The sequence below is a fragment of the Apus apus genome, chromosome 18 (assembly GCF_020740795.1).
Source record: "Apus apus isolate bApuApu2 chromosome 18, bApuApu2.pri.cur, whole genome shotgun sequence".
In the NCBI taxonomy this organism is placed as follows: Eukaryota; Metazoa; Chordata; class Aves; order Apodiformes; family Apodidae; genus Apus; species Apus apus.
This window is the reverse complement of record NC_067299.1, coordinates 10,823,159-10,847,689: the sequence shown is the minus strand read 5'-3', so window position 1 is coordinate 10,847,689 and position 24,531 is coordinate 10,823,159. Positions and strand designations below refer to the sequence as shown.

At 54.5% G+C, this 24,531-nt stretch overlaps 2 protein-coding genes across 19 annotated transcripts in view; both read left to right on the top strand.

Moving 5' to 3' along the window:
• LOC127392005 (putative uncharacterized protein DDB_G0271982) overlaps positions 1 to 7,963 on the top strand; it is a 158,200-nt gene extending 150,237 nt beyond the window's left edge. For 6 of the 18 annotated variants that reach the window (XM_051635376.1, XM_051635381.1, XM_051635383.1 and 3 more), the window contains exons 11-12: positions 7,460 to 7,531; positions 7,791 to 7,963. Coding sequence is in view for 4 of the 18 variants with exons in the window: in XM_051635384.1 (XP_051491344.1) it covers positions 6,598 to 6,718; positions 7,075 to 7,185 (232 nt within the window). In the remaining 14 variants the exon portion in view is untranslated. The other 12 variants (XM_051635343.1, XM_051635345.1, XM_051635365.1 and 9 more) reach the window with 10 other exon arrangements.
• Positions 7,964 to 9,309: 1,346 nt separating this feature from the next.
• The window catches only part of LOC127392373 (S-adenosyl-L-methionine-dependent tRNA 4-demethylwyosine synthase TYW1-like), a 107,594-nt gene continuing 92,372 nt past the window's right edge, over positions 9,310 to 24,531 (top strand). Inside the window, exons 1-7 of the mRNA XM_051636188.1 lie at positions 9,310 to 9,374; positions 11,790 to 11,932; positions 12,844 to 12,978; positions 14,127 to 14,228; positions 14,975 to 15,169; positions 15,623 to 15,904; positions 17,186 to 17,308. Of these exons, the coding sequence (XP_051492148.1) occupies positions 11,798 to 11,932; positions 12,844 to 12,978; positions 14,127 to 14,228; positions 14,975 to 15,169; positions 15,623 to 15,904; positions 17,186 to 17,308 (972 nt within the window). The 5' untranslated portion in view covers positions 9,310 to 9,374; positions 11,790 to 11,797. The remainder of the gene's footprint in view (positions 9,375 to 11,789; positions 11,933 to 12,843; positions 12,979 to 14,126; positions 14,229 to 14,974; positions 15,170 to 15,622; positions 15,905 to 17,185; positions 17,309 to 24,531) is intronic.

The following is a 24,531-nucleotide window of genomic DNA, read 5'->3' as shown; positions in this document are numbered from 1 at the left end:
AAGCCTTTTCCCCCTCTGGGACAGGTGCATCTCACCTGCCACCATCAGGCCAGGTGTCTCATATAGCAGCCCATGATCAAAAAAACCAAAGCCCTGCCTTTGGCACCAGCCTTGTAGCCATTCATTCATTAGCAAACTCTTCCTGTTTACCTCTCCACCCATTCTTACAGGAGGTATGGAGGCAAACACTACTTGCGCTCCAGAACCCCTAACTAGCCGTCCCAGGGCCCTGAAGTCTCTCTTCATTGCCCTTACATTTCTTGTAATAATTTCGTCACTGCCAACCTGAAAAATCAGCAGTGGGTAGTAATCAGATGGATTTACCATACTAGAGAGTCTCCTTTTAACATCTCTAATGCGAGCCCCAGGGAGGCAGCAGACCTCCCTGTGGGATGGGTCCGGTCGACAGATGGGCCCTTCTCTTCCCCTCAGAAGGGAGTCACCCACCACAATTACCCTCCTCTCCTTCTTAGTTGAAGAAGTCCTAAGGCATGGAGCTGAGCAACAAGTCCTAGGTGCTTCACTAGGCAAATCTATCGCTCCGACTTCATTTTCCTGTCCCTGAAGTACCAAGGCTTCATACCTATTCTTCAAGGGCAATTCGGAGGGCGGAGGGGGTTGGGAGGGTTTTTGCTTGCCTCTCCGAGGACGGACCTCCCTCCATTCCTCCATGTCCCTAAAGTTCTCTCCTTCTGTCTGAGGACAGGCAGGGAGGGGATCCATCACTTGTTCTAGCACCTCTTCTTTCTGCCCTTGCCTCAGGGTTTGGCTCCACCAATCTATTTCGCTCTCACATTCTCTGATAGTTCTTCGTCTTTCAACCTCCTCTGTCAGTCTAACCACCTGCCTGAGGAGATCACTGATTTGCTCGCACCGCACACACGCGGTGCCACGGGCTCCCTCTGGTACCAGTGCCAGGCTCAGGCACTCGCTGCAGCCAGACACCTGCACAGCTGCGTGCCTGCTCAGAACCTCCGTCTGAGTTCCCATATTCTTTTTCAATACGGTTTTAGGGCGTGTTGTCACCATGCTAGAGAAAGCTACCGGTGTCTTCTTCTCCCTGCCTCCACTCGCGCCGCTCTCCGCGTGCGCTCGCGCTCCCCGCCCTCGCGCCACTTCCTGCTCCTGCCGCTCTGCGCTCTGCGCTGCCGCGTGCTCTGAGGAGCTGCCGAGATGGCCGCTGTTAAACCTGCCGCCGTTCTCAGCCACGGCCCCCGCCACGTCAGCCTTCCTGTTCCTCTCAGGATTCCCGCTCAGACTCGGGTCTCCTCGCTCTGCTCCGGCTTCGCCGTCTCCGGGAAGCCCGGCCCCTTCTCTAATCCTCAGGAATTAAAGGAGCAGCTCTCACCGCTGCCGGTGCCGCTGCCGCTCTGCGCTGCCGCGTGCTCTGAGGAGCTGCCGAGATGGCCGCTGTTAAACCTGCCGCCGTTCTCAGCCTGAGGGCTGTGGGGGTGGCTGCTCAGGATGGCTGCCTGCAAGAGGGCACCTGCTTGAGCAGCCCTGAGGGCTGAGGGGCGCATCTGCCAGACACGGCTCCTCCTTCTCTCCTGACACGGCCCCTGCCTTCCTGGGGCAGCCCAGGCGCAAGTCCCTGGCCCTGAAGGGCTGCTCTTTGCCTCGGGGAAGGCGCGAAGGTGCTGGTGGGCCACACGGAGTGGCTGGCTTCAGAGATGGGGCACGGGGAAGCTGCTTCCTGCTGGGGAGCCGGCGGCACCTGCTCGGAGCAGCTGAGACCTCTGTGGAGCACAGCACTGTGCCCTTGCTGGCAGGTCAAGCCGCTGCCGGTTTCCCGCAGGAGCGCGGCACAGCCGCCAGGAAAGGAGCCCTCGGGGAGGCAGGCTGGGCTGTCCCGTGCTTCTCCTCGGGGTCTGGAGAGACCACCTGAAACGCTCGTGTGTTTTGGAGACCTGTCAGTCCTTGGAGGCGGAGTGGGCTGAAGGGTTTTGAGGTTGCTGCCTCAGAGCGTGACGTGTCCTCCCCTTGTTTTTGCAGCGTTCGACAGGCTCTGGATCAGCATTTCGTTTTACCTCAGCCAACAGCTGGCTCTCCACCAGGTGGGACTTGCCTCCTGCTCCTCCCCTCCCACCCTGATGAAGGCTGACAAAGTCCGGACAGCCCTTTGCCACGGAGTACAGCTGTTCTCCCTGACCTCTCGGCTTCCTCGTGGGCAAAGGGGAGGGAGAGGGACCAGCGCAGACCCTGTTTGTCTTCTCCCAAGGTTTCCAAAGAGCCCCCCTGGCTCTTGGGTTGCTGAGGCCTGGGCAGGGCACTGCGCACCGTCCCCACTCTCTGACCAGCCGTCCAGCTGTCCCTCCAAGACTTCTTCTGACGCACCATCTCCTCTGTTTCAGGATGTCCACATTCCTGGTCTGGGGACATTTGCGGTGGTGAAGAAGGCAGTAGTCAGGACGGGGAAGGATCTGGTGGTTGTGGTGAGACCCGTGTTCCGCCTGTGCCAGACTGTTGCAACGCATTATGGCCTCCGATGCACTGACACAGCCGCTGCTGGTAAGCAGGCAGGCTGAGAGCAGCACTTGCCCTTGAGCAGAGCGGGGAGGTGGGCTCTGCTGCCCAGAGGGGACTGAGCAGAGGGCGAGCTTCTGGGCAGAGGCTGTGGCAGCCGGGCAGCTCCGGAGCCACCTCTTGCCTGAGGGCCTGGCAGCTGCTGCCTTGGACCGCTGCCTGCTGGGCAGCTCTGCAAGGCCCCCCGTTCCTCTTGTCTTTCAGTTCCTGGACGTCGTAAGCAGCTGCCCTATGCTCGGATCGCCTCAGACGACGGTGTCTTGCAGAGCACGGTGCAGCTTTGCATGGAAAGGACCCTGCGTCTTTTCCACATCTGCCTGCAGACCGGGAAGAACGTTGCCATTGTTTGGCGGGACGTGGGCATGCTGATTGTCCAGGGCAAGGACCTGAAAATGAGCTTTTACAGGGACTTTCTGCGAAGGCTCAACGGGACTGACAAAGCCATGGAAGCTCTTCTCAGGGTAGGATGTTCCTCTTCCCAGCACCACTCTTGGCTCTCCTGAAATGGCTCCTGGGGGCTGGGGGGCTGCTCTCTCCTGGCCTGCCGTGCCTCGCTCAGCCGCTTGGGCTCCTGCTGGTCTGCAGCTCAGCAGGCTCTGGGTAGAGCACTTGATGCGTGCCATGGTCTGGCTGTGCAAGAGACACCCCCAGAGGGGCCTCACCTGGGGACAGAAGGCCAGGCTGATGATGGGCGGTGCTGCTTGCCCCCCTCCTGGGGGGCTGGGTGCAGAGGCACAGGCAGAGCAAGGTTTGCTGAGGCCAGAGCCCTTGGGCTGCTGCAGCTCTTGCCTTGTGTTGCTCCAAGGCGGACTGAGCAGCCAGCCCTTGCCAGTGTCCCCATCTCCTGCCATCTCTCTCCATCCTCCTTGCAGCTGCCAGAGATGAGGGACTCGGTCATCTCAGGCCAAGCCACTGCTGCTTCCCAGACCTCTTCTGGAGATGTTCTCGTCCTGCCAGAGTATGTTTGCTGGAAGGCTGGAAACACAGCGGCACAGGCTGACGGGGCCTCGCCTGCCCCTCCAGGACCTGGACTTCCTGCCCTGGTCCTCCGCCATGGGCTGCCTGGGGTGTCCTTTCTTCAGCCTGCTGCCTTCCTCCTCTTTCCAGGTACAAGCATGAGACCGTGCCTAGGACGGCAACGGTGAGAATAGACCCGGCAGGACGTGTGACGGTTGCCCCAGGGCCAAAACCTGGTGCCAGTGGGAAGACAGGTAAGGGCCCAGCGGGTTGCTGGCAGGTTTCCTTCCTCCAGGTCTGGAGGGGATCAGAGCTGAGGCTGAGCCAGGATGCCTGGAAGAGGGAGAGGCAGCTCCTGTGACTCTGGGTAGCTGTTGCGGTGAAGCCTGCAGGGAGCCCTTGTGGAACAAGGTCTGGGGACAGCCCTGCACCTCCAGTGGCCACTGGGACACCTTCCCAGGGGCGTTCAGCCAAAGGGACGAGAAGGACCAGCTTTGTCAGTGTGACAGCAGGCTCCAGCAGACCTGCAGGGCACTCTCGCGGGAACGGGGACACGATAGGCACCCAGAACACCCCCAAGATCCTGTTCTGATCCATTGTCTCCTCTCCTGTTCCCAGAGGAGCTTGCTGAGATGCAGCTCCTTCGTTGGGCAAGCCTTCCTCCAAAGCGGATTCCTGCAGGGCGTGTCAAGGCAGGGCAGGGACAGAAAGCTGGGGGCACGAAGCCTCGTGCCAGGTGAGACGCTTGCGGCCGGGGAGGAGGGTGACCCCGTGTCTCTCCTCCATGGGAGATGTTTCTCCTGGATGCAGAGGCCAGAGGAACTGTGCGTGTGTCTGCAGCCATAGGCCCCTGTTCCTCTTGTTGCTGAGGGAAGAGAGGGCCTAGACCTCAGGCATCCTGAATTGGAGTGGGGCTGCTGGGCACAGCCCAGCCTGACAGCACGGGGTCAGATGCAGCTGCAGAAGCCTCTCCTGCTGCGCTCCTATCAACGCACCCTGGAGCGTCTCTGCAGGCTGATACCGGCCATCCAGGAGAGCTCCGTCAAGGAGAAGGAGAAGGTGAAGGAGAAGGAGAAGAAGAAGGAGAAGAAGGTGAAGGAGAAGGAGAAGGAGAAGAAGGAGGAGAAAGTCCTTGCTTTGCTCACCAACAGAGTGGTGGACTTTGTTGCCAGAGCTATTGAGGAGAGACAAAAGGTAGGTGGGCTGGGCTGCTGCAGGGGGCCTGTTGCACTGGCCTGCAGAGCAGCGTCGCTCCACACCCGCCCCTTCTCACTGTGCTCTGCCTGTGTGTTCTTGGCACCCGCGGCCAGTTGCTTTGGTGCTTCCTGGGAGAGAAGTGGGCTACTCTGTCCTTGGCAAACGCACTTTTCACTCCGCTGGCCTGATGGGCCACAGCCGGAGGCCTCCCTTGGGGGTGTTTCTGTGTGCAAGGTGACTGCAAGGCTTGTCTGGGGTGGCCAGCTGCCAGGTGGCTTTTAGCCTGCTGGTCGCTTCGCTCCCTGCTCATTCCCAACAGGCTCTTTGCTGGAGCCTGCAGGAACCCAGGGGTAGAAAGGCAGACAGAAGGGGCGGAAGGGAGAGTGGGAATGAAAAGCACTCAGCCCTCTGCAGGGCAGACTAATGCTGCCTGCTGTTACATTTTGGTGGTCTTGCAGAGTAAACAGGTCAAGAAGAAGAAGAAGCTGCCACCACACATCTTGAAATACCTGAAGGAAGAGGAGGCAAAGAAGAAGAGAGAGCTGGCAGAGAGCAGGAGAAGAAAGAGAAGCCAGTCAGCGACCCGAACGAAGGCTAAGGGAGACCCGAAGACCAAGAGGGGCCAGGTACTTGGAATTCCAGCAGGAAAAGAACACTCTCTGCTGCAGGGGGACTGGCCTTGCAAGGTGCCTGTGGCATCCAAGCCTTGGTAGCAGCAGTGCTGCAGCAGTGCCGGCTGGCTGACAGCTGCCTTTCCGGAGCAAGAGGGGTGCCAGGTGGCTGTAGTGAACCCCCGCTGATACTCAGGCGTCACCCCAAGGACATGCTGAGGTCCTCCTCCTGGATTTCACCATCCCACTAGGGTCCCTGCCAGCAGGGTCTGGGGGTGGGCGTGCTGGGAAGCAGCACCTGGCGAGTGCGGGGCTGTTGTCTGAGAGTCTCTCCTGTGCAGGAATCCAGTTCCCCATTGCCAGCCGGGCGACCATCAGCCAGGAAGCCATCAGCCCGGCAATCACCAGCCGGGCGACCAGCAAGAAGGCAGCCATCAGCCCGGCAGTCACCAGCCAGGAAAGCACCAGGCAGGCCAGCACCAGCCGGGCAACCGTCAGCTGGGAAACAGTCAGCCAGGAAACCATCAGCCAAGCCTCCATCAGCCAGGCAACCCTCAGCCAGGCAACCCTCAGCCAGGCAACCCTCAGCCCGCCCTGCCTGTCCCAGGCAGAAGAGGGATTGCGGAGCTGACCTCCTGGAGAGGATGTTGGGGCAGCGGCAAGGGGCCAAGGGACATCCAGGCAGGGTGCAGCAGGACAACCGTGTCCCCCCAAAGCGGTAAGAGTGCGTCAGCTCCAGCCAAGGCCTGGGGCAGTGGGGTGGTGCTGAGCTGCAGGCGGGGCGCCAAGGAAGCCAAGGCCTGAGCCCCGGGGCTGCACAGAGCAGCTGGGCAGCTCTCCAGCCGTGGGAATGAGCTGGGCACAGCTGGACGGCAAGGGCCAAGGCAGGATGCTGGCGACTCCTGCTGCCTGGAAGGGGCTGTGGGGCCAAAGGGGGCACCAAGCGTGCGTGGGGCTGGGTGCGGGAGGAGAGAGGCAGGAGGGTCACAAGCCTCGGTCCTTGCTGTTGCAGGAGCCTTTCCCCGCGGACACAGCGCGTCCTGCTGCAGGTGGTGACGTGCATCCTGGGGCAGGTGGCCCGCAAGCGCAGGGGCCAGAGGGACGAGCAGAGGGATCTGCAGGAGAAGCTCAAGTGGTAAATCATCCCTCCCGAGGCGGGCGGGGCTTCCTCTGGCGCAGCTTCCTCGGCGGGGCTCAGAGGGGCTGTTGGTGGCCCCGGGCTCTCGGCAGGCGCCCAGCCCGGCAGCCCCGGCTGGGCAGCGCTCTGCCTCCCTGCGCTCAGCCCACTCTCTCCCGCTCTGTGTCGCAGCGAGCTGGCGGTGCTGCAGTGGAGCCGGGCGAGGGACGAGCCGCAGAGCAGCCAAGACCTGCAGGCAGCTGGAGCCCGACCCGCAGCCCAGGCTGGGCCAGGGCAGAGGAGCGCAGGAGCGGTACGTGGCGTGGGCTGGTGGGGCTGCAGCCGCCCGGGGAAAAGCACGGCTGCACGGCTCGGGTGTCTTCCAAGAGTGTGTCGTGTGTCAGCTCCAGAAGCCGCCCAGGACTTGTTGCCCTGCTGGTGTTTGTCCCGGCAGCGGCCCTGCCAGGCGTGTCTGGCACAGCCAGCAGCTGGGCTGCTCTCAGCCCCGGGGCACTTGGCTGCGGGGCCGTTGCAGAGAGGCTCTGCAGTCGGGCCTGCGAGCAAAGCAGGGGCAAGAGGGAGGCAGGGAGGGAGGGGGAGAGCTCAAGTGGCCCCAGCCTCCTGCGGGGAGACTAAGGCTGCTGCTGCTGCTTTGCCGTGGCCCTGCAGGCACAGCCCCGCACCTGCACGGAGGAGGAGAGACAGAAGCTCTGGGACTCCTTGCGCAAGAAGTACCAGCAGAAGGCAAGGCAAAGGAAGAGAGAGCCATGGAAGCCCTGAAGGCTGCAGAGAGCAGGGAGAGCCATGGCATGCCCAGGTGCTGCAGGCAGGGAAAAAGAGCTGGGAGAAGAGCTTTGGTCTCCTGCCGGGGAGCCAAGGCGGGAAGGCAGGCTCAGCCCCCGGTGCCAGGTGCCCCTCTGCAGCCCCAAGCAGAGCTGGCTCTCAGGGAGCTGTGGGGTTGGATGGCAGCCTGGGGGTGTTTGGGAGAGGGGAGAGGCGGGAGGGTCTCAGCTGAGGTGTCAGACTTTGTCCTTTTGCCTTTCTCCGTGGGCAGAGCAGCCACCTGCCTCCTCCGGAAGGCAGAGGGAAGAGCCCATTGCCCTGGTGCTGAGGAGGACTCCCTCAGGTAAAGATCTCTGAAGATGGCAGGTGTTTGCCCTGCCCGGCAGCGCCCTTCCTTCCTTTGACTCCCCACAGCCCCTGGGCAAAGAGGTCTTTTCCCGACAGCCCTGGTGGTGTGGAGAGCAGCAGGCCGGGCTTGCGGCACAGGGACCGTGGGCCTGCTCTGTCCAGGGGCAGATCCCACCACGTGTGGGGTCGGACTAGACCCGCAGTGTTGCTCTGCACCTCTCTGTGCATCCAAGACTGCAGAGCTTCGTGTTCAGCTCCTCAGCTCTGCGGCGCAGATCCCGCCCGCGTCGGTGAGTGCCAGGAGAGCCCCGGGACACAGAGGCTGCCCAGAGAGATGTCCAGCAGGAGCCTTCTCCAGCAGGGCCGGGCAGGCAGGCTGTGGGCAGCAGCACTTCCCCCTGTTGAGTAAAGTCTCGCTTGCAAACCACTGTGTCTGACTCTGTGGCTCTTTCCTTGGTGGCTGTGACGTTGTCACTCAGCAGTGGGTGAGCTTTGGTGGGGCAGGGCAAGGCCGCTGCAGGCAAGAGGGCTGGAGGGCTCGGAGGGTCGCAAGATGACCGACTTGGGCCAGTCTTTTTCCTTGTGGCCATCATTCCTGTCAGGTGCTCTCGGCAGCTCTCAGAGCGGGCCGCCATCCAGGCAGGAGAGGCCTCGGCAACGTTTTGCAGGGAACAGAAGCTGCAGGTGCCCTTAGGCAGCGCCTCGTGGTCCCGGCTCTCTGTGCTTGTACCAGGACAGGAGGGTACCGGCTTGCCTGGACTCACTGCACTCGTGATGAAGACAGCAATGGTGTTGGCTGCTGCTGACATTGCAGTGTGGGCCGGTGAGGGGGGGGGCAGAGCCAGGCAGAGCGGGGCTGTTCCTGAGGCTGGGAAATGCGGGGGAGGAAGAGACGAAGCAGGAGCAGCAGGTGCAGGCACCCTGGGTCATGCCCATGTTTCTCTGAGGGAAACATTGTTCTTCTGGTGTCCCCAGGAGGAACTTGCAGCCCTTGCCCCTCATCTCTTCCATGAGGCTCCTTGTAAAAAGGGAGTCTCCATCTTCTCGGGGGGCACCCTGTGAGGACTGGCACATGGCAACGAGCTCTGCCCGGAGCCTTCTCTCCTCCAGGCTGAACAGAGCCAGCTCTCCCAGCCTTTCCTCCCAGCCCAGGCTCCCCAGCTGTGCTGCAGCGCCGCGGGCTGTTCCCTTTTCCCAGGCAGGGCAGCACTAAGCTCAGTGTTTGCCCAGACGCCAGTGGCCGTTGGGGCGGTTCAGCCGCCGTTCCATTCGCTGCCGTTCCCGGTGCCCCCACCCGTGCCCCTCAGCAGTTCCCGGGGGTCCGGCAGGAGCAGAAAAGCTCCTTTTCCTGCCGTTTCCTTCCCTGAAGGAAATTCTGAAGGCGGAATTCTTAACGAGTCTCCCTGGCCTGCAGTCATTGCTGAACGCTTCGCTGTTTCTCTCGTGCCCGCGGATCACGGCGGGTCCCGCGCGCGCCGCAGGGTCTGTGACCTCCCCTCTCACCATCGGGACGTGTCCCCGGAGACCGGGAGGAGCTGGAGCGTCTCCCAGCTCGGCCGTGCTGGCGCACGGGCTGGACGCGACGATCCTAACGCTCCTTCCCAGCGCAAACGGTTCCGCGCCGCGTCCGCGGCTGCGGCGGGTGCTGCCCCCGGCCCCGCGGGACCGGCCCGACGCCGCCTCCCCATTGGCCGCCGCTCGCTGGGCCCGCCCCGGCGGCGCCTGGAAACCCGTCCGGGGGGAAACGGGGCGAGCGGCCGGAACGGGCGGGCGGGGCTGGGGCTGCGGCGGGCAGCGGGACCCGGCGCTGCGGGGGCTGCGGGGGCCGCGGCCGTGAGGTGCGTGAGGCTGCGGGTGATGGCCCCGAGGGGCGAGTTTGCGTGGGGAGACCCGGGAGGGGCTTTCGGGGGGTGCAGAGCGCCACGCGGTGTGGGGGCCATGGCCGCGGGGTGCGGGGCGGGGGGTGTGCGGGGCCGGGCCGGGAGGGGCAGCCCCGGGGGGTGCGGGGGCGCTGTGAAGCGGGGTGCCCGGGGCCCCGGGGTGCGGGAGCCCCTGAGGGGTTTGCGGCTGCGGGGGGCACAGACACAGAGACACAGAGACTGGCACACTCGCCCTGGCACACTCACAGTGGCACACTCTCACAGTGGCACACACTCACACTCTCACTCTCACACTCTCACACTCTCACACTCACACTGGCACACGCTCACACTGGCACACTCACACTCTCACACTGGCACACTCTCACACTGGCACACTCACACTCTCACACTGGCACACTATCACAGTCACACACTCACACTGGCACACTCACACTCTCACACTGGCACACTCTCACTCTCACACTGGCACACTCTCACACTGGCACACTCACACTCTCACACTGGCACACTATCACAGTCACACACTCACACTGGCACACTCACACTCTCACACTGGCACACTCTCACTCTCACACTGGCACACTCTCACACTGGCACACTCTCGCACTGGGACACTGGCACACTCTCTCACTCTCATACTCACACTCTCACTCTCACACTGGCACACTCGTACACTGGCACACTGGCACACTCTCACTCTCACACTCACACTCTCACTCTCACACTCACACTCTCACTCTCACACTGGCACACTCTCACACTGGCACACTCTCACACTGGCACACTCACACTGGCACACTCACACACTCACACTCTTAACACTGGCACACTCTCACACTCACACTGGCACACTGGCACACTCACACACTCACACTCTCACTCTCACACTGGCACACTGGCACACTCTCACTCTCACACTCACTCTCACTCTCACACTGGCACACACTCACACTCTCACTCTCACACTCTCACACTCTCACACTCACACTGGCACATGCTCACACTGGCACACTCACACTCTCACACTGGCACACTCTCACTCTCACACTGGCACACTCTCACACTGGCACACTCTCACACTGGCACACTATCACAGTCACACACTCACACTGGCACACTCTCACTCTCACACTGGCACACTCTCACTCTCACACTGGCACACTGGCACACTCTCACACTGGCACACTCTCACACTGGCACACTCTCGCACTGGGACACTGGCACGCTCTCTCACTCTCATACTCACACTCTCACTCTCACACTGGCACACTCGTACACTGGCACACTGGCACACTCTCACACTCACACTCTCACTCTCACACTGGCACACTCTCACACTGGCACACTCTCACACTGGCACACTCTCACACTGGCACACTCACACTGGCACACTGGCACACTCACACACTCACACTCTTAACACTGGCACACTCTCACACTGGCACACTCGCACACACACTCGCAGCGGCCTCACCGGGGGGTCCCTTCAGCTCGGATTGTGTGGGTGGTTGGGGGAGGGGGAAAGAAGCTTTTCTCCTGTTGGGAACAACCCGGGAAAAGGAGGCGAGCAAGGTTTGCAGCCTCGTGGAAAGGCGCCGTCCCTGTGCTCGTTTGGTGGCTGCAAAGCCAAGATCCAGTGGGACTGCAGAGAAGGGCAGCAGGGGCTCAGCTGCATTTCACTCTATGCCACAAACAAGCCTTATTGAAACTCTTGAATGTTTTTTATGAGCTAGGTAATGCCAGGTGCACATTATGTACCCTGGAATCTTTGAAGGGGTGGGGAACAGTCTTTTGTGTTCTGTATCAAACCTCATCCACGGGATGGATTTCTGGAAAAGGACTTTCAGTCGGGCCTTGGAACTCTGTGCTAAAGCTGTTGTTGTAATCAACATGGTGTCTCGTGCACAAGCAAGGGCTGTGTTCAGCAGCAGCCTCTGTGGAAGAGATTTCCCCCCTGAAAAGGAGCTTTTTAGCTCCAGGGAGCTGCACGTGTCAGGTCTGTGCTAAACTAAGGCCAGTAGGATGCAGTGAATGTTTCACAAGGAACTTTTACTTTCAGACACTTGTATTTTCTGCCTTTGCTTGTAACAGAACCTGTGGTGTGTAAGAAAACCCAAGTTTATGAATGAGAGTCTAAAGAGTTAGCTTGGATGAGCAGCTGAAACTTGGCCTATGTTCCTCTGAGGAGGTGAAGGCTCCTTGATTCAGTTGTGTTTTCCTGTCTTTAACCAAAAGCTCTTTGTGCAGAGCCTGAGAGTAGCTGAGGGCATGAGTCTGTGGGTCCTGTATGATTATGTTCTTGTGTGCTTATTCTAAATTACTAGTGTAGGAACCTACTCTTGCTCAAGCTGTGTTTTATTCTGGATGTAGATGTCTCAATGGATACGTGGGACTTCTTCTATACTTGCCTGGTGTCCTTATGGCTGCAGAGATTTTACATCTATTCTGCTGTTGCTTTTGGGATCAGTGTTTGGATCGTCGTTCAGTTCTTTCCCACCAAAACAAAAAAGAAGGTAACTGAAACATAAGCACTTGTGTCTGAGGAGGCCTCCAACTCTGTGTGTGCAGTGAGGAGGTGCTGGGTGAAGGTTCCTGCTTCCCTGCCAGCCTCCCAGGGTCACTGCAAATCCCTGGTATCTTTTGGTTCACCTGATGGTTCTAATCCTCAGGCTGGATGGTCTTGTGCTTGTGGGGAACTCAAGGCCCTTGTTGCTCTGATGTCAGAGCAGGTCTCAGCTAAACACTTCTCACTGTGTTCCTGAGAGAATGTGTCAGCCTGGGCTGATCTGTCACTTCAGGTAACTCTCTGCTTGTGCCTCGTGCTTTTCAGGTGTTTCTGTGCATGTTTATCATAGAATCAGGGAATGGTTTGGGTGGGAAGGGACCTCAAAGATCATCCAGTGCAACCCCCCTGCATGGGCAGGGACACCTCCCACCAGCCCAGGTTGCTCCAAGCCCCATCCAACCTGCCCTTCAACACTGCCAGGGATGGGGCAGCCACAGCTTCTCTGGGCAACCTGGGCCAGGGTCTCACCACCCTCACAGCAAAGAACTTTTTCCTAATGTCCAACCTATGACTGGATTTCTGATGAGATTGGGCTGGTTTTCAGGAGGGGGGGGGGGGATTAAGCTGTTCAGGGAGTTAAAAGTCCCTCCTGCAGGTGGGTGAAGTTCTGCAGGAGCTGGGATGTTCTCAGGTTCAGCTGAATTCTGTTCTCCCTGGTGTGTGAGGTGGGTGTGTTGTAGCATAGCCTGGTTCAGAGGAGGCTCTTGTGTCTGTCTAGGGGTAAGAAGCTAAGATGCTTCTACTGTGGCATTTGCCGAGTGTTGAGAGTCTGGTCACAGGATCTGTGTGTTCAGTGTGTTTGGGAAAATGGGGTTAACATCAGAAGGGACTGACTGAGATGGACCATTGGTGTTTCAGGATGAAAAATGCAATGGGAATCCCTCTTCTGAAGGAAAAGACAAACTGGTAAATGGCTCTGCCACCCTGCAGGAAAAGGAAACCTGTGTTGCTGGGGTGAAGATTTTCTATGGGTCTCAGACTGGCACAGCAAAGGTAGAAGTTACTTTTTTTTTTCTCTGTACTTGAGTTTGACTTGAAATATCTTTGAGATTCAAGCGTGTTGTTTGTCTTTGTTGACACCCATGAAAGAGATGTGAAAATTATACTATATAAAAAAAAATCTGGATTTTTAATGCCTTTAAGTGGAGGGTGCAGTATGGATATTGATTAGGAAGCTTGAAGCTTACTCTTGCAATGTAGTCTTAATTTGCTAGCAGGTCTTTTTAAAGAGAAGTGTTTTTCTAGGTACCTTCTAAAAAATTAATTGAATTTGTGCATGTGAATGTAAAATCATTATTCATTTCAATTCCTGTAGCTCTTTTCCTGCAGACACTCTACTTCATTTTTTTATAAATTTTTTTAATGTGAGGGGTTATAGGTCCTGTGCCCAGTTCTCCTGTAGTTGTTCTTGCTGTGCTGGGAGAAGTCTTGTGCCTGGGCATAGCAGGGCTTGTTCAGCCCTTATGGTTGTTGGGTTGAAGGGGCTGATGATCATAGAACCATAGAATCATCAAGGTTGGAAAAAACCTTAAGACCATCAAGTCCAACCATCCACCCTCCAACCCCTAATCACTAAACCATCCTATGAAACAGCACATCTACCCCTTTTGTGAACATCTCCAGGGTTGGTGCCTCCACCACCTCCCTGGGCAGCCTGTTCCAAGGTCTCACCACTCTTTCTGTGAAGGAATTTTTTCTAATATCCAGGCTGAACCTCCCCTGGTGCAACTTGACCCCATTTCCTCTTGTCCTCTGGTCACCAGGGAGAAGAGCCCGACTCCCACCTCACCACAACCTCCTCTCAGGCAGTTGCAGAGAGCAATGAGGTCTCCCCTCAGCCTCCTCTTCTCCAGGCTCAACAGCCCCAGCTCCCTCAGCCTCTCCTCATCAGATCTGTTCTCCAGACCCCTCATCAGCCTGGTTGCCTTTGTCTGCACCCTCTCCAGCACCTCCATGTCCTTCCCATCCTGTGGTGCCCAAACCTGCCCCAGTGCTGGAGGTGCAGCCTCAGCAAGGCTGAGCAGAGGGGCAGGATCACCTCCCTGGTCCTGCTGGTCACACTATTCCTGATGCAGGCCAGGATGGTGTTGGCCTTCTTGGCCACCTGGGCACTCTGATAACTTTATGCATGTCTCTTTCAGAGATTTGCCAAAGGTCTGGCTGAAGCAGTTACTGCCCTTGATTTGCCCGTGGAAGTCATTAGCATGGGAGACTATGATCCAGATGATTGTTTAGCAGAAGAGGTAAGTACCTCATAAATGTGAATAATAAATGTTTCCTCTGATTGGGTTGGCTCTTTTTCTCTTGTGTTTCTCTCCTGTTACCCAAAGCTGTGTGTTGAGAGTGGCTTCCCTTCTCAGAAAAGAGCTGAATTTTGACCATCTCTATGGAAGGATCACAGAGCATGTTTTGATGGTGACAGTGACTTTGTAGGAGCTGGTTCTGTAGCTGAGGGGCAAGTTCCATGAAGGTGACTGCAGCAGGTCCCCCGTTATGTCTGTGAACCCCTGGCCCCAGGGGAGGGTTCCAAACCAGACTCAGCAGATGGTGATGCTGTTACAGCCTTCATAGGCTTTTGAGTTAGAAACTTCTTGGGAGGTGTGTTTATATTGTGTGATCCTTGATGGATTTTTTTCTTCTGTGAATACTGATAGTTGCTTTTTGAAGCCTTAGAAGACTTCATTGATTGCTGCAAGAATCTGTTCAAGAAGCCATTGAGTGGGGTGAGGAAGGTGGGTGTCCTGTTCTGTGTTTCTTTTAGGTGGAGGGAAGACAGCTTGATCTCTCCTGGCTCCTGTAAGCTGGCTGTGCAGGGAGGATCCTGTTCACCTCCGTGGGGATTGTCACCCGCAGCGTCCCACCCCTGCTCACCCGCTCAGCAAACATCTTTTCACTTTTACCAACTGCCCGTGGGCTACAGCTCTCTTCCTGATGTGAAGTGTTCTGGAAAATGCAGTGATCTTCTCTGTTCTGTTCTTTCTGTTCCCAGACAAGCAGCAGGAACATCTGTGTGTTCCTGGTAGCTACGTACACGGATGGGCGGCCGCCCGAGAGCGCTGCGTGGTTCTGCAAGTGGTTGGAAGAGGCAGCAAATGACTTTCGCTTTGGGAAAATGTATCTGAAAGGCCTGAGATATGCTGTGTTTGGCCTGGGAAACTCGGCTTATGCTGATCATTACAATACAGTGAGTATCTGCCACTCACCTTTGATTTCTGCTCCTCTGGCACGGCTGAGCTTCCCTAAACGCTACAACACAATTCCAGTAGTTTGTGGGAGAACTGCAGCCTTTTGTGGAGCTGCTGAGGGGGCTGGGTTTTGGGCCCAGGCAGGGCAGTTTTGAGGCAAGTGTGCTGGCCTTTTAGCTGGGGCAGTGTGCAGTGCTGTGTGTTTGTCCACTTGTCCCTGTGCACAAAGCACCTGGTTCCCAGAACTGCTCTCTCACTGTGTCAGGGTGATGCAGAGATGAGGGGGTGTGTGGGTGCTCAGCCTGCTGTGTGCCTGTGCTCTGAGGGGGTCCCCAAAGCCCAGCCTTGCAGTCCTGAGCAGCCCCCCAGCTCTGTTTCCAGGCTTGATCCTTGCTTTCTTAGTTGAACTTGGTCTCCCTGGAATTTCCCTTTTAACTTGACTCCTGTCCCAGGTTGGGAGAAACATCGACCGGTGGCTGTGGATGCTCAGTGCCAGCAGGATCATGACTCGTGCTGAGGGGGACTGCAACGTGGCCCAGAGCAAGCATGGCAGCATGGAGGCTGATTTTGAAGTCTGGAAAGCCAAGTTCCTCCATCGGCTCCAGGTGCTCTGCAGGCGAGAAAAGAAGCCCTGCAGTGGGAAGTGCAAGAAAGGGAAATGCAAATCCACAGGGAAGCAGAGCAAGGAGAGCTCAGCTGATGAACATGGAGCATCAGAACATGAGAATACTGAGGTAAAGCCAAAATCCATGGGCCTTATCTCTGGTTTAGTGCCCCTTGGAGTGTTATTTGACTTGTGTCCTTTTTCCTGCAGCCCAGAGGGGTGCTAGGGGGGCTTGATACTTGCTAGTTGTGGAGAGGAGGGGGAAGAGGGATGAGATCCCATGGTGGATAACAGGTAGAGTAAGTCTTCCAAAAAGAAGGACCAAAGGATCAGTGATAGACCAGGCTATGTGGCATCTATAGGTGAGGGAGCTTTCCCCTTGAACAGGGGGAAGTGTATGTTGTGGCAGATGGTCCAAGGGGCCAATCTGGATTCTCTTCACTCTTTGCTTGGCCTTGTGGCCCAGTGAAGCATTTGGTTTCCTGCTAGCAGTTAACCTGCTTTCAGTCCAACTTGTTGAAGCTTAGGTACTTTACCTGCAGTAAGTTCTTCTAAAGGCAGCTGGTGGATGTTATCTGAGCAAGTCCTGAATGTGTCAGCCTCTAATGACTTATGTGTCTTTCAGAGTGTTTGTTGATGGCACGTTTGGAATAAGAAATCTCCTCTCTTGCTCTACAGCACAAGATCCAGAGCTGCTATGGCACTTGAATCCTCCTTGCAGGCCATTTAGGATGGATTTGAAATGATTGTTGTGACCTTGTTGAGTTCTGTAGGAAAACTAAGGCTCTTGTGTCTGAGTGGGTTTGAGAGCATTTGCTGCTGCAGGAGCAAGAGGAATAAATATTGCAGTGGCACCAGTGCTGTTGTGCTGTAATTGGCTGTGCACAGAAAGGGAGACAGCTTTTCTGCTCTGTGGAGAGTTTGACTTGGAAAGCAGATCTTTCATTCCCCCTTCCTTTAGGCAGGGGCACATGGAGTTAAAGGGGTTTAGGTTTCCAGATTATTGTAGTGTTCATTGGGAGCTGGTCTCTTGTATGGCTTCTGTGACCAAACAGGCACATGAGGAAAACAGAGTGCGATTATCTGCCCTGAGCTTCAAGTGGCCTGAGGGCTAGTGAACGCTTAAAAATACACATGGATATAAGCCCCAAGTTTAAATGCACCTCATACACGCTGTGCAGGCTATTGGTAGACTATCTGTAGGGTTTAGTTAAAGGGGAGAGTAAAACAGGAGCTATTGGAGAACCTGTTCCAAAAAATACACTTCATACAGGTTATTGGTGGCCTATTCCTTGCTTCCCAGGATTTACTGGTTGTGGGAGCTGATTTCACTGGTTAGCATACAGGAAGGTCTTGTGTTAAACATTCAGATAGATTCCTCATTTTGTTTTTTCTCTGATCTCTTGCACAGACAGAGGAGTTGTTTGACACCAGTAGTGAAGAGGAGGCTGGTGCTGAGGAAACTGGAGGCACAAATTCTGTCATCGATGTGGAAGATCTTGGCAATATCATGAGCCACATGAAGAAAGCAAAGGTACTATAGACCTTTCAGGCCTTTGTCACTGATCAGTTGAACTGATTGCAATCTTACCTGCTGTATTTGAATCTGTAGGGTTTAACTAGAGGGAGGGTAAAATAGGAGCTGTTGAAGAACCTGCCCTGAAGAAGAACATACCAGGAGGTCTGTTAGATGTAGTTACTGGCTGACTGTGACTTGTTCACCCAGCAAAGGCTGCAGTGGTAACCTGTTATTTTCAGTCTGAGGAAAAATTGCCCCCACAGCTATCCCTGAGCTCTGTGTGTCCATCTCCAGCACTGTGATACACAGTCCATACTCTGAACCCAGACCCTGTTCCTGTGTCTGCCTGTGGGTACGTCAGCTGAAATGCAGGTGTGTTGTGCTGGGGAGCAGAGCTGCAGCTGGGGTGGCAACTTGCTGCTGGGGGAGCTTGTGTCTTGCTGCTGCCCTGAGATGAGGTGCTATGCTCACAGAGAGAGCCAGCGAGTCTGATCTGAGCTGTGCTGAGCCTGCCAAGAACAACTGTAGCTCCTGCTTCATTTCAGGGTGTAACTGTCCCCATCCCTGTGCTCTCCTGTCTGTTTCTCTGTGGTCAGTCTGCAGACAGGATCTACCAAACTCATTTACTTGGTTAGCACACACAAAGGAGTGAGGGTATAACCAGGTCCTGGGGGAAGCCTTAGTGTGCTCCCCATGCTCTCTGCTGGCCCAGCAGCTGGCAGGGGAGAGGCTGGCCCCAGGATGGACCTGTCATGTCCTGTGTTGCCAGGACTGCTGACTGCTTCCCCCTTGGGGAGCTTTCCATGGTGGTGTCCTTCCTCCTGAAGCCTTGACCTAATGCCCATCCCTCTCTCTTAACTACACCTTCCTTATCTCCTATGTCTCTGGTGTGGACTTCTCACAGCTCTTTTCCAGTTCTTAACCATCTCCTCAGCAGTCTGAGCCAAGGTGACACCAATGGGCCACAGCAAGCCAGGCCATGTGTGACAGGAGGCTGAGTGCTTAGGAGGGGGCAGATTCCTAGGGAAGTGTGGGGAGCTCTGTTTTCACCTCAGGGAGAGGGAAGAAGGTAAAACCCTTCCTGCTGCATGTCACAAACTTGTTGGGAGAGCAGTCCCACTGACCTGGGGGCCAGGCTGCTGGGTGAGAGCTCTTGTCCCTCAGTTTGCAGGGACTTGGGGACTGCAGTTTGCAAGAGGAGGCTGGAGGAACCGTTTGGCTTTCCTTTGGAGGGAGAAAGGATCCATCTTTCTCCCTGACTCTCCAGTCCTGTGAATCCTCCTCCTCTCCTCCCTGTACTCACCACTAGAGGTCAGTGACAAACAGGGAACTGGGTTTGCTGGAGCAGCGTGTCCTGGGAGCTGCTTTGAGAGCAGGGAGGGGAGGTGGTGTCCTCCAGCAGTTTTATCAAAAATGTGGCATCGAGTTTTCCCTGACTGACAAAATAGCAGAACACCATGACCAAAGTGTAGTGTAAAGCCAGGGCAGCACGTATCATAGCCCAGCTTATGGAAACATCGAGCACAGCAGTGATGGGTTTCCTGTTCTTGCCCTCTCATGTGCCTGGTTCTGGTGGTGAACATGACTGAGGTCAGTGTGGTTTGGTTTTATCCACAGGCAGTGAAGTTCTTGCTGGCCACCATTTTGGCTGATGCATGAGTTGAACAACTGGGTTCTTGTTGAGCTCTGAGAGGTCTGTGTGTGCAGAGCACTCACTGCAGAAGTGCAGGTATCTCCAGATCTGGTGGCTCTGACTGCAGTGTCCTCTCTTGCCTGAGGGGACAGCTTTTGTCTGAGCACAGACACTAATCTGCAAGCTGCATTTTCTGCTCTGCTGCCTTTTCCTTGGAGGAGATGGTGAACACTTGTTCTGCTGAGTGCTGCCCTCCTGCCTCTGCAGATGGAATCCTGAGAGTGCCTGTGGGACAATGGCAGGAATGGAAGTGCCCTCTGTGCATGCAAGTGTCCTGCCCCTTTTGACATGAGCTGCTTTCAGCAGATGAGACAGGAGGCCCTAAAACTGTGGATCAGCCTTTCTCTGTGGCCAGTGCTACTGATCTGCACTGCTGCAGTCATGTCCCAGTGGGTTGGGTTAATTTTGAAATGTGAAATGATGATTGTCCCCTTTATTCCCATCTGGCATGTTGGATCTGCCTAGATGCAATTTCCATTTCTGCTGTACCAGAGCAGGTAATGCAGAAGGGACCCTCAGCTGTGACTTCCATGTAAACCCTCAGCTCTCTTGAATGGATGTCAAGAAGGCAGGGACAAGCTCTTGTCACTTGTGCCCTGTGACAGGACGAGGGGCAATGGATTCAAACTGGAGCCCAGGAAGTTCCGCCTCAGGATGAGGAAGAACTTCTTTCCTGTGAGGGTGACAGAGCCCTGGGACAGGCTGCCCAGAGAGGCTGTGGAGTCTCCTTCTCTGCAGACTTTCCAGACCTGTCTGGATGCCTTTCTGAGTGACCTGCCCTAGTTTTGGTCCTGCTCTGGCAGGGGGGTTGGACTGGATGATCTTCAGAGGTTCCTTCCAACCCCTGACATGCTGTGATTCTGTACTGGGGCTCTGCTTTCCAGCCTGCTGGCAGGATGGAGCTGTGTAAATATTCCAGGTGGGAGCCTGAACTGATGGCTCTCAGTATCATTAGTTGGGAGAAAGGATGATTTTGTGTTGGTGGAGAATCTCACGGGGAAGGAGCACACTGGCTCGCAGCGGGTTTATGCAAACACTTGAATTGTAAAATGGTCCCGTAGGTGTGGTTATTTACTATAATGAAAATAAATGCTGAAGACTTGATAGGAAAGAGCAGGAAGATCTGCATTTATGAAAGTAATTTATCTTCAGGCTCTCTAGCTCCCAGGCAGGAAGATATAATAGTTTAAATGCAGAACATCTCTGTGTCTTGAGTCAGATCTTCACTTCAGAGGCTCTGAGTTTGTGCAATGAGAATTTTCTTTTTTTCAGATGACTCATGTTGTCCCTTTAGCCCTTTTTTTTGTTTCAGAATGCTGAACTGTGTAAAATTAGTCTGACACCTTTATTTTACACTGTTATCTTGCAGTAATGCCTACCAGTGCAGGCAGGTGCTCTGGGTTCTTGGATCTGAGCTGTCCTCATACAAGCAAGTTTAAAGGAAACCTGTGTATTTTAGGTTATAACACAGACACTTCATGTCATATCACACCACAGACTCTGCCCTGGTGAGACCCCAGCTGGAGTACTGGGTCCAGCTCTAGAGACCTCAACACAAGAAAGTTGTGGGCCTGTTGGAATGAGTCCAGAGGAGGTGATGAAAATGATCCAAGGGCTGGAGCAGCTCTGCTCTGGAGACAGGCTGAGAGAGTTGGGGTGTTTAGCCTGGAGAGGAGAAGGCTCCAGGGAGACCTTAGAGCAGCTTCCAGTGCCTGAAGGGGCTCCAGGAAAGCTGGGGAGGGACCTGGGACAAGGGCAGGGAGGGAGATGACAAGGGGTAATGGTTTTAAACTGAAAGAGGAGAGATTTAGGTTGGAGATCAGGAGGAAATTCTTTAGTGTGAGGATGGTGAGACCCTGGCCCAGGCTGCCCAGGGAAGCCCCATCCCTGGCAGTGTTGAAGGGCAGGTTGGATGGGGCTTGGAGCAGCCTGGGCTGGTGGGAGGTGTCCCTGCCCATGCAGGGGGTTGGAACTGGATGATCTTAAAGGTTCCTTCTAACTCTAACCATTCTGTGATTCCTCTGCAGAGTTACCTGGAATGTGCCTCGCAGTTCACAGCACAGGTTTTGTGGATTGGGTTTTGTGTTGGGTGGGAGATAGAATGGTAGGTCCTGGCTCATGCAGTGCAGTTAACTTGAAATTTTTAAGGGTCCAGCTTTGATCTCTTTTGCAGGCATGTGTTGCCTCTTGTGAGAATCACTCACAGGTAAGACAGATGGGCAGACACAGTCATAATTCCATGTTGTCCTGCCGTCTATGGGCTTGCAGACTGAGGCTGTGGAGGTCAGTGTGTCCAGTGAGTGTTTGCTGAAGTCTGTGCAGGTGATCTTAATTGATCCATTTCCTGTTGTTTGACTTGATGGAAATCAAGCCTGAGTTTTGTTCTATAGCTTTCCCCACCATGTCCTGCAGCTTCATTGCATTTAATTGTCAAAGGGCTTAAGACAGATCCTGGATTCTTGCAGTCTTTTTGGATCAGGCAGTTGGAGTCAGGAATCTGGTCAATACTGGAGCCTCTCTTCCTGGTGTAGTTGTAGCTATTACTCTCCCTTGAAAAATAAATGGTTTTTTAAGAGCTTTTGAGGGTGAAGGTGCAGAGCTGAAGGTGGTGGTACCTTCTGCACACTGAATCTGAGCACAAAAGGTGGTGTAAGGAGGAGGGGGGAGCAACAGGAAATCTTTCCAATATATAAAATTATGACTGACAGAAAGGTAAATTCTTTACCAGATCTCATGTTGTGTGGTGATGACTGCTCCAGAGCTGCTAAAACCAGCCCTTTTTTTCTGAGTAAGTGTATGTTTGGAACTTGTTGCAGGTGGTGCTTGTTAGGGTCCTGAACTGGACTCAAACCTTTCCAGGGGTACAGAGAATGCCTGCACTTTCCTGAAGTCCAGCAGTGTGCAATACAGGCAAGGGGGGCTGGGGGCTCCATCCATGGCTGTCAGCTCAGAGGTTGCTTTTCTTGAGTGCCTGATGACTCAGGGCTGTGGAGCCAGGCTGGACTGGGTGATGCCCAGTGGGGTGGGTTAAGGGCTGGGCTCTGTTTATTGCCCTTCCAGCCTGTTTTTAGGCCGAGAGCCTGAGCCTCTTCTCCAAATTGTTGTTATGGTGGTGGTTCTTAGTGGCTTTAATAACTAAGTGGACTTTTAAGTTGTACAATTGTGGCACATTTTCCCTGTCCTCCAAAGTCACTCCCCTGAAATGTACCTATCAGATAAAATGTCAAATCTAATGGCTATGTTTGTGGCCTGCAGGACTGCTATTAATCATAGGGACACCATTTCTTAATGCAGATTATCTCCCACAGCTGGGAGATTGTGATAAACTAGAAAGATCAACCTAGACTCATTCCCAGGGAGCGAAATGGCTTTATTAACCTTCATACTTATAAACTGCAGGCAGGAGTAAACAATAATAATATCCTACTTTTTATTTAATGGGTTGGGAAGTAACCAAATGGGCATGTTATGTTGACATAATTTTGAGATTAATGTTGTTTTCTAAAACAAAAGGTTTGATGATGTTGATAGTCACATTTGCAATGCAGATCCAAGGGAAGGGTGTGTGTGAGAAAACAAGTCTGAGTTCACAGTGTGTCCCAGAGACAATTTGTCCAAGAAGCTTGTGTATTTCTCTGTCCATTTGCCACAGGGGAGGTTTTCTGATTCCCTTTGGTGCTTTTCCCTGAGAAGTCATCCTATATTAGCTACTTTACCACCACTGGGACTGAAAATCACACTACTGGTAATGTTTCCTAAGAGCCTTTTGTGGCCATATGTCAGCTCTGGAAGACCAAACCTTGCTGAAGTGGGTGAAGAAACTTCTAATGGATTTGCTTGGGGTTTTATTTCAAATGTGATAATGAGTTTTAAGATTTACAAATGTAAAGTCTAAAGTTTGCAGACTAAGTGTTGCTGCAGAAAGTTTTAGAGTATGCAAGAATTGTTAGCAGTATTTTAACTGAATTAAATAAGGCTGGGGTACTTCAGAAACAGCTAAAACTGATGTGCACATTTAGAGCTCTCCAAAAACTTTCTCTGACTTCTAATGGGTGGAAGATTGCTGTAGGAAAAATGTGGTCTTATCTGCTAGATTTTGATCTCTGCTATTGTGGCTCAGAATTTAGCATCACAGAATCACAGAATCCCAGACTGGTTTGGGTTGGAAGGGACCTTAAAGATCATCCAGTCCCAACCCCCTGCATGGGCAGGGACACCTCCCACCAGCCCAGGTTGCTCCAAGCCCCATCCAACCTGCCCTTCAGCACTGCCAGGGATGGGGCAGCCACAGCTTCCCTGGGCACCCTGGGCCAGGGTCTCACCACCCTCACAGCAAAGAATTTAATCCTAATGTCCAACCTAAATCTCTCCTCTTTCAGTTTAAAACCATTCCACCTCGTCCCATCACTCCCTGCTCTTGTCCCAAGTCCCTCCCCAGCTTTCCTGGAGCCCCTCCAGGCACTGGAAGGTGCTCTAAGGTCTCCCTGGAGCCTTCTCTTCTCCAGGCTGAACACCCCAACTCTCCCAGCCTGTCTCCAGAGCAGAGCTGCTCCAGCCCTCTGATCATCTCTGTGGCCTCCTCCTTTGAAAAATGTTCAAAGCCACTTTTATTGGTGCCTGACAGCAGTCAGAGCTGCTCCTGCAGCTGTCAGGCTGGCAGGGTGTTTCATCTGTGGATCGAGCAGATTGTACTTGTCTCCCTTTGGTACAGTTGGGTTGTGACAGCCAGAGCTTTGTACCCAGAGCAGCAAGGTCCCCACAGTGCCCTAGCTGTCTTCTGCTCCTCTTCTGTTGTGCTCAAGTATCTTTGTGGAAGTCTGTCCTGTTCTTTTTCCATGTGGTTTAGTCTTGCAGGAGGGTTGCTGGGTAAGGAAACGTGTGCTGTTCCTGTGGGCAGCCTGATGTCTAAACAGCTTTCAGAAAACCCCCATGTGGTTCTTACCTGTGGTGCTACTGACAGCTGAGCCTCAACCAGGGGCAAAGCTGTCAGCTTTTCTAGCTGTCCTCTCACCACTGGAGCATTCCTGTGCTCTACTTGGTGTGAACTTTAACTCTTCATTCATGTAATTAATGGACTTCAATACTTCATTTAATTACTCCCCTGGGAAAGTTTTACTGGCACTTCTTGCTGCCAAGCAGTCTTCTGATTGCCTTGCCAATATTTTCCCTCAGGGCTGGTTCTCTCAGCCCTGGCTCCAGCCCCTGAGGTCTTACTGTTTCCATAATATTTATGTTTTTCATTTCTGGAAAGATCCTGGAGCCATTTGATGGATAAGGCTGTAAATCCTGACAAGGCCTGGGGTTCCTTCTTGTTTGACCACTGGGGGAGGTTAAGTAGGAAAGAAATGCAGTCAAAATTGGGCTATTCCAGGTGTCATTTGCCTTCCAGGAGTAAAATTCTTGGTGAGCATTATTTTCTTTTCAGCACATCAACAAATAGAGCCATGAGGCTAAAAATGCTAAATTAAGGTAGTTTAGGGACTATTTTTTTTTTTTTTTTGCATGAGTTTGCATCTTCTAACTTACCTCTACAATCTGAGTTTGA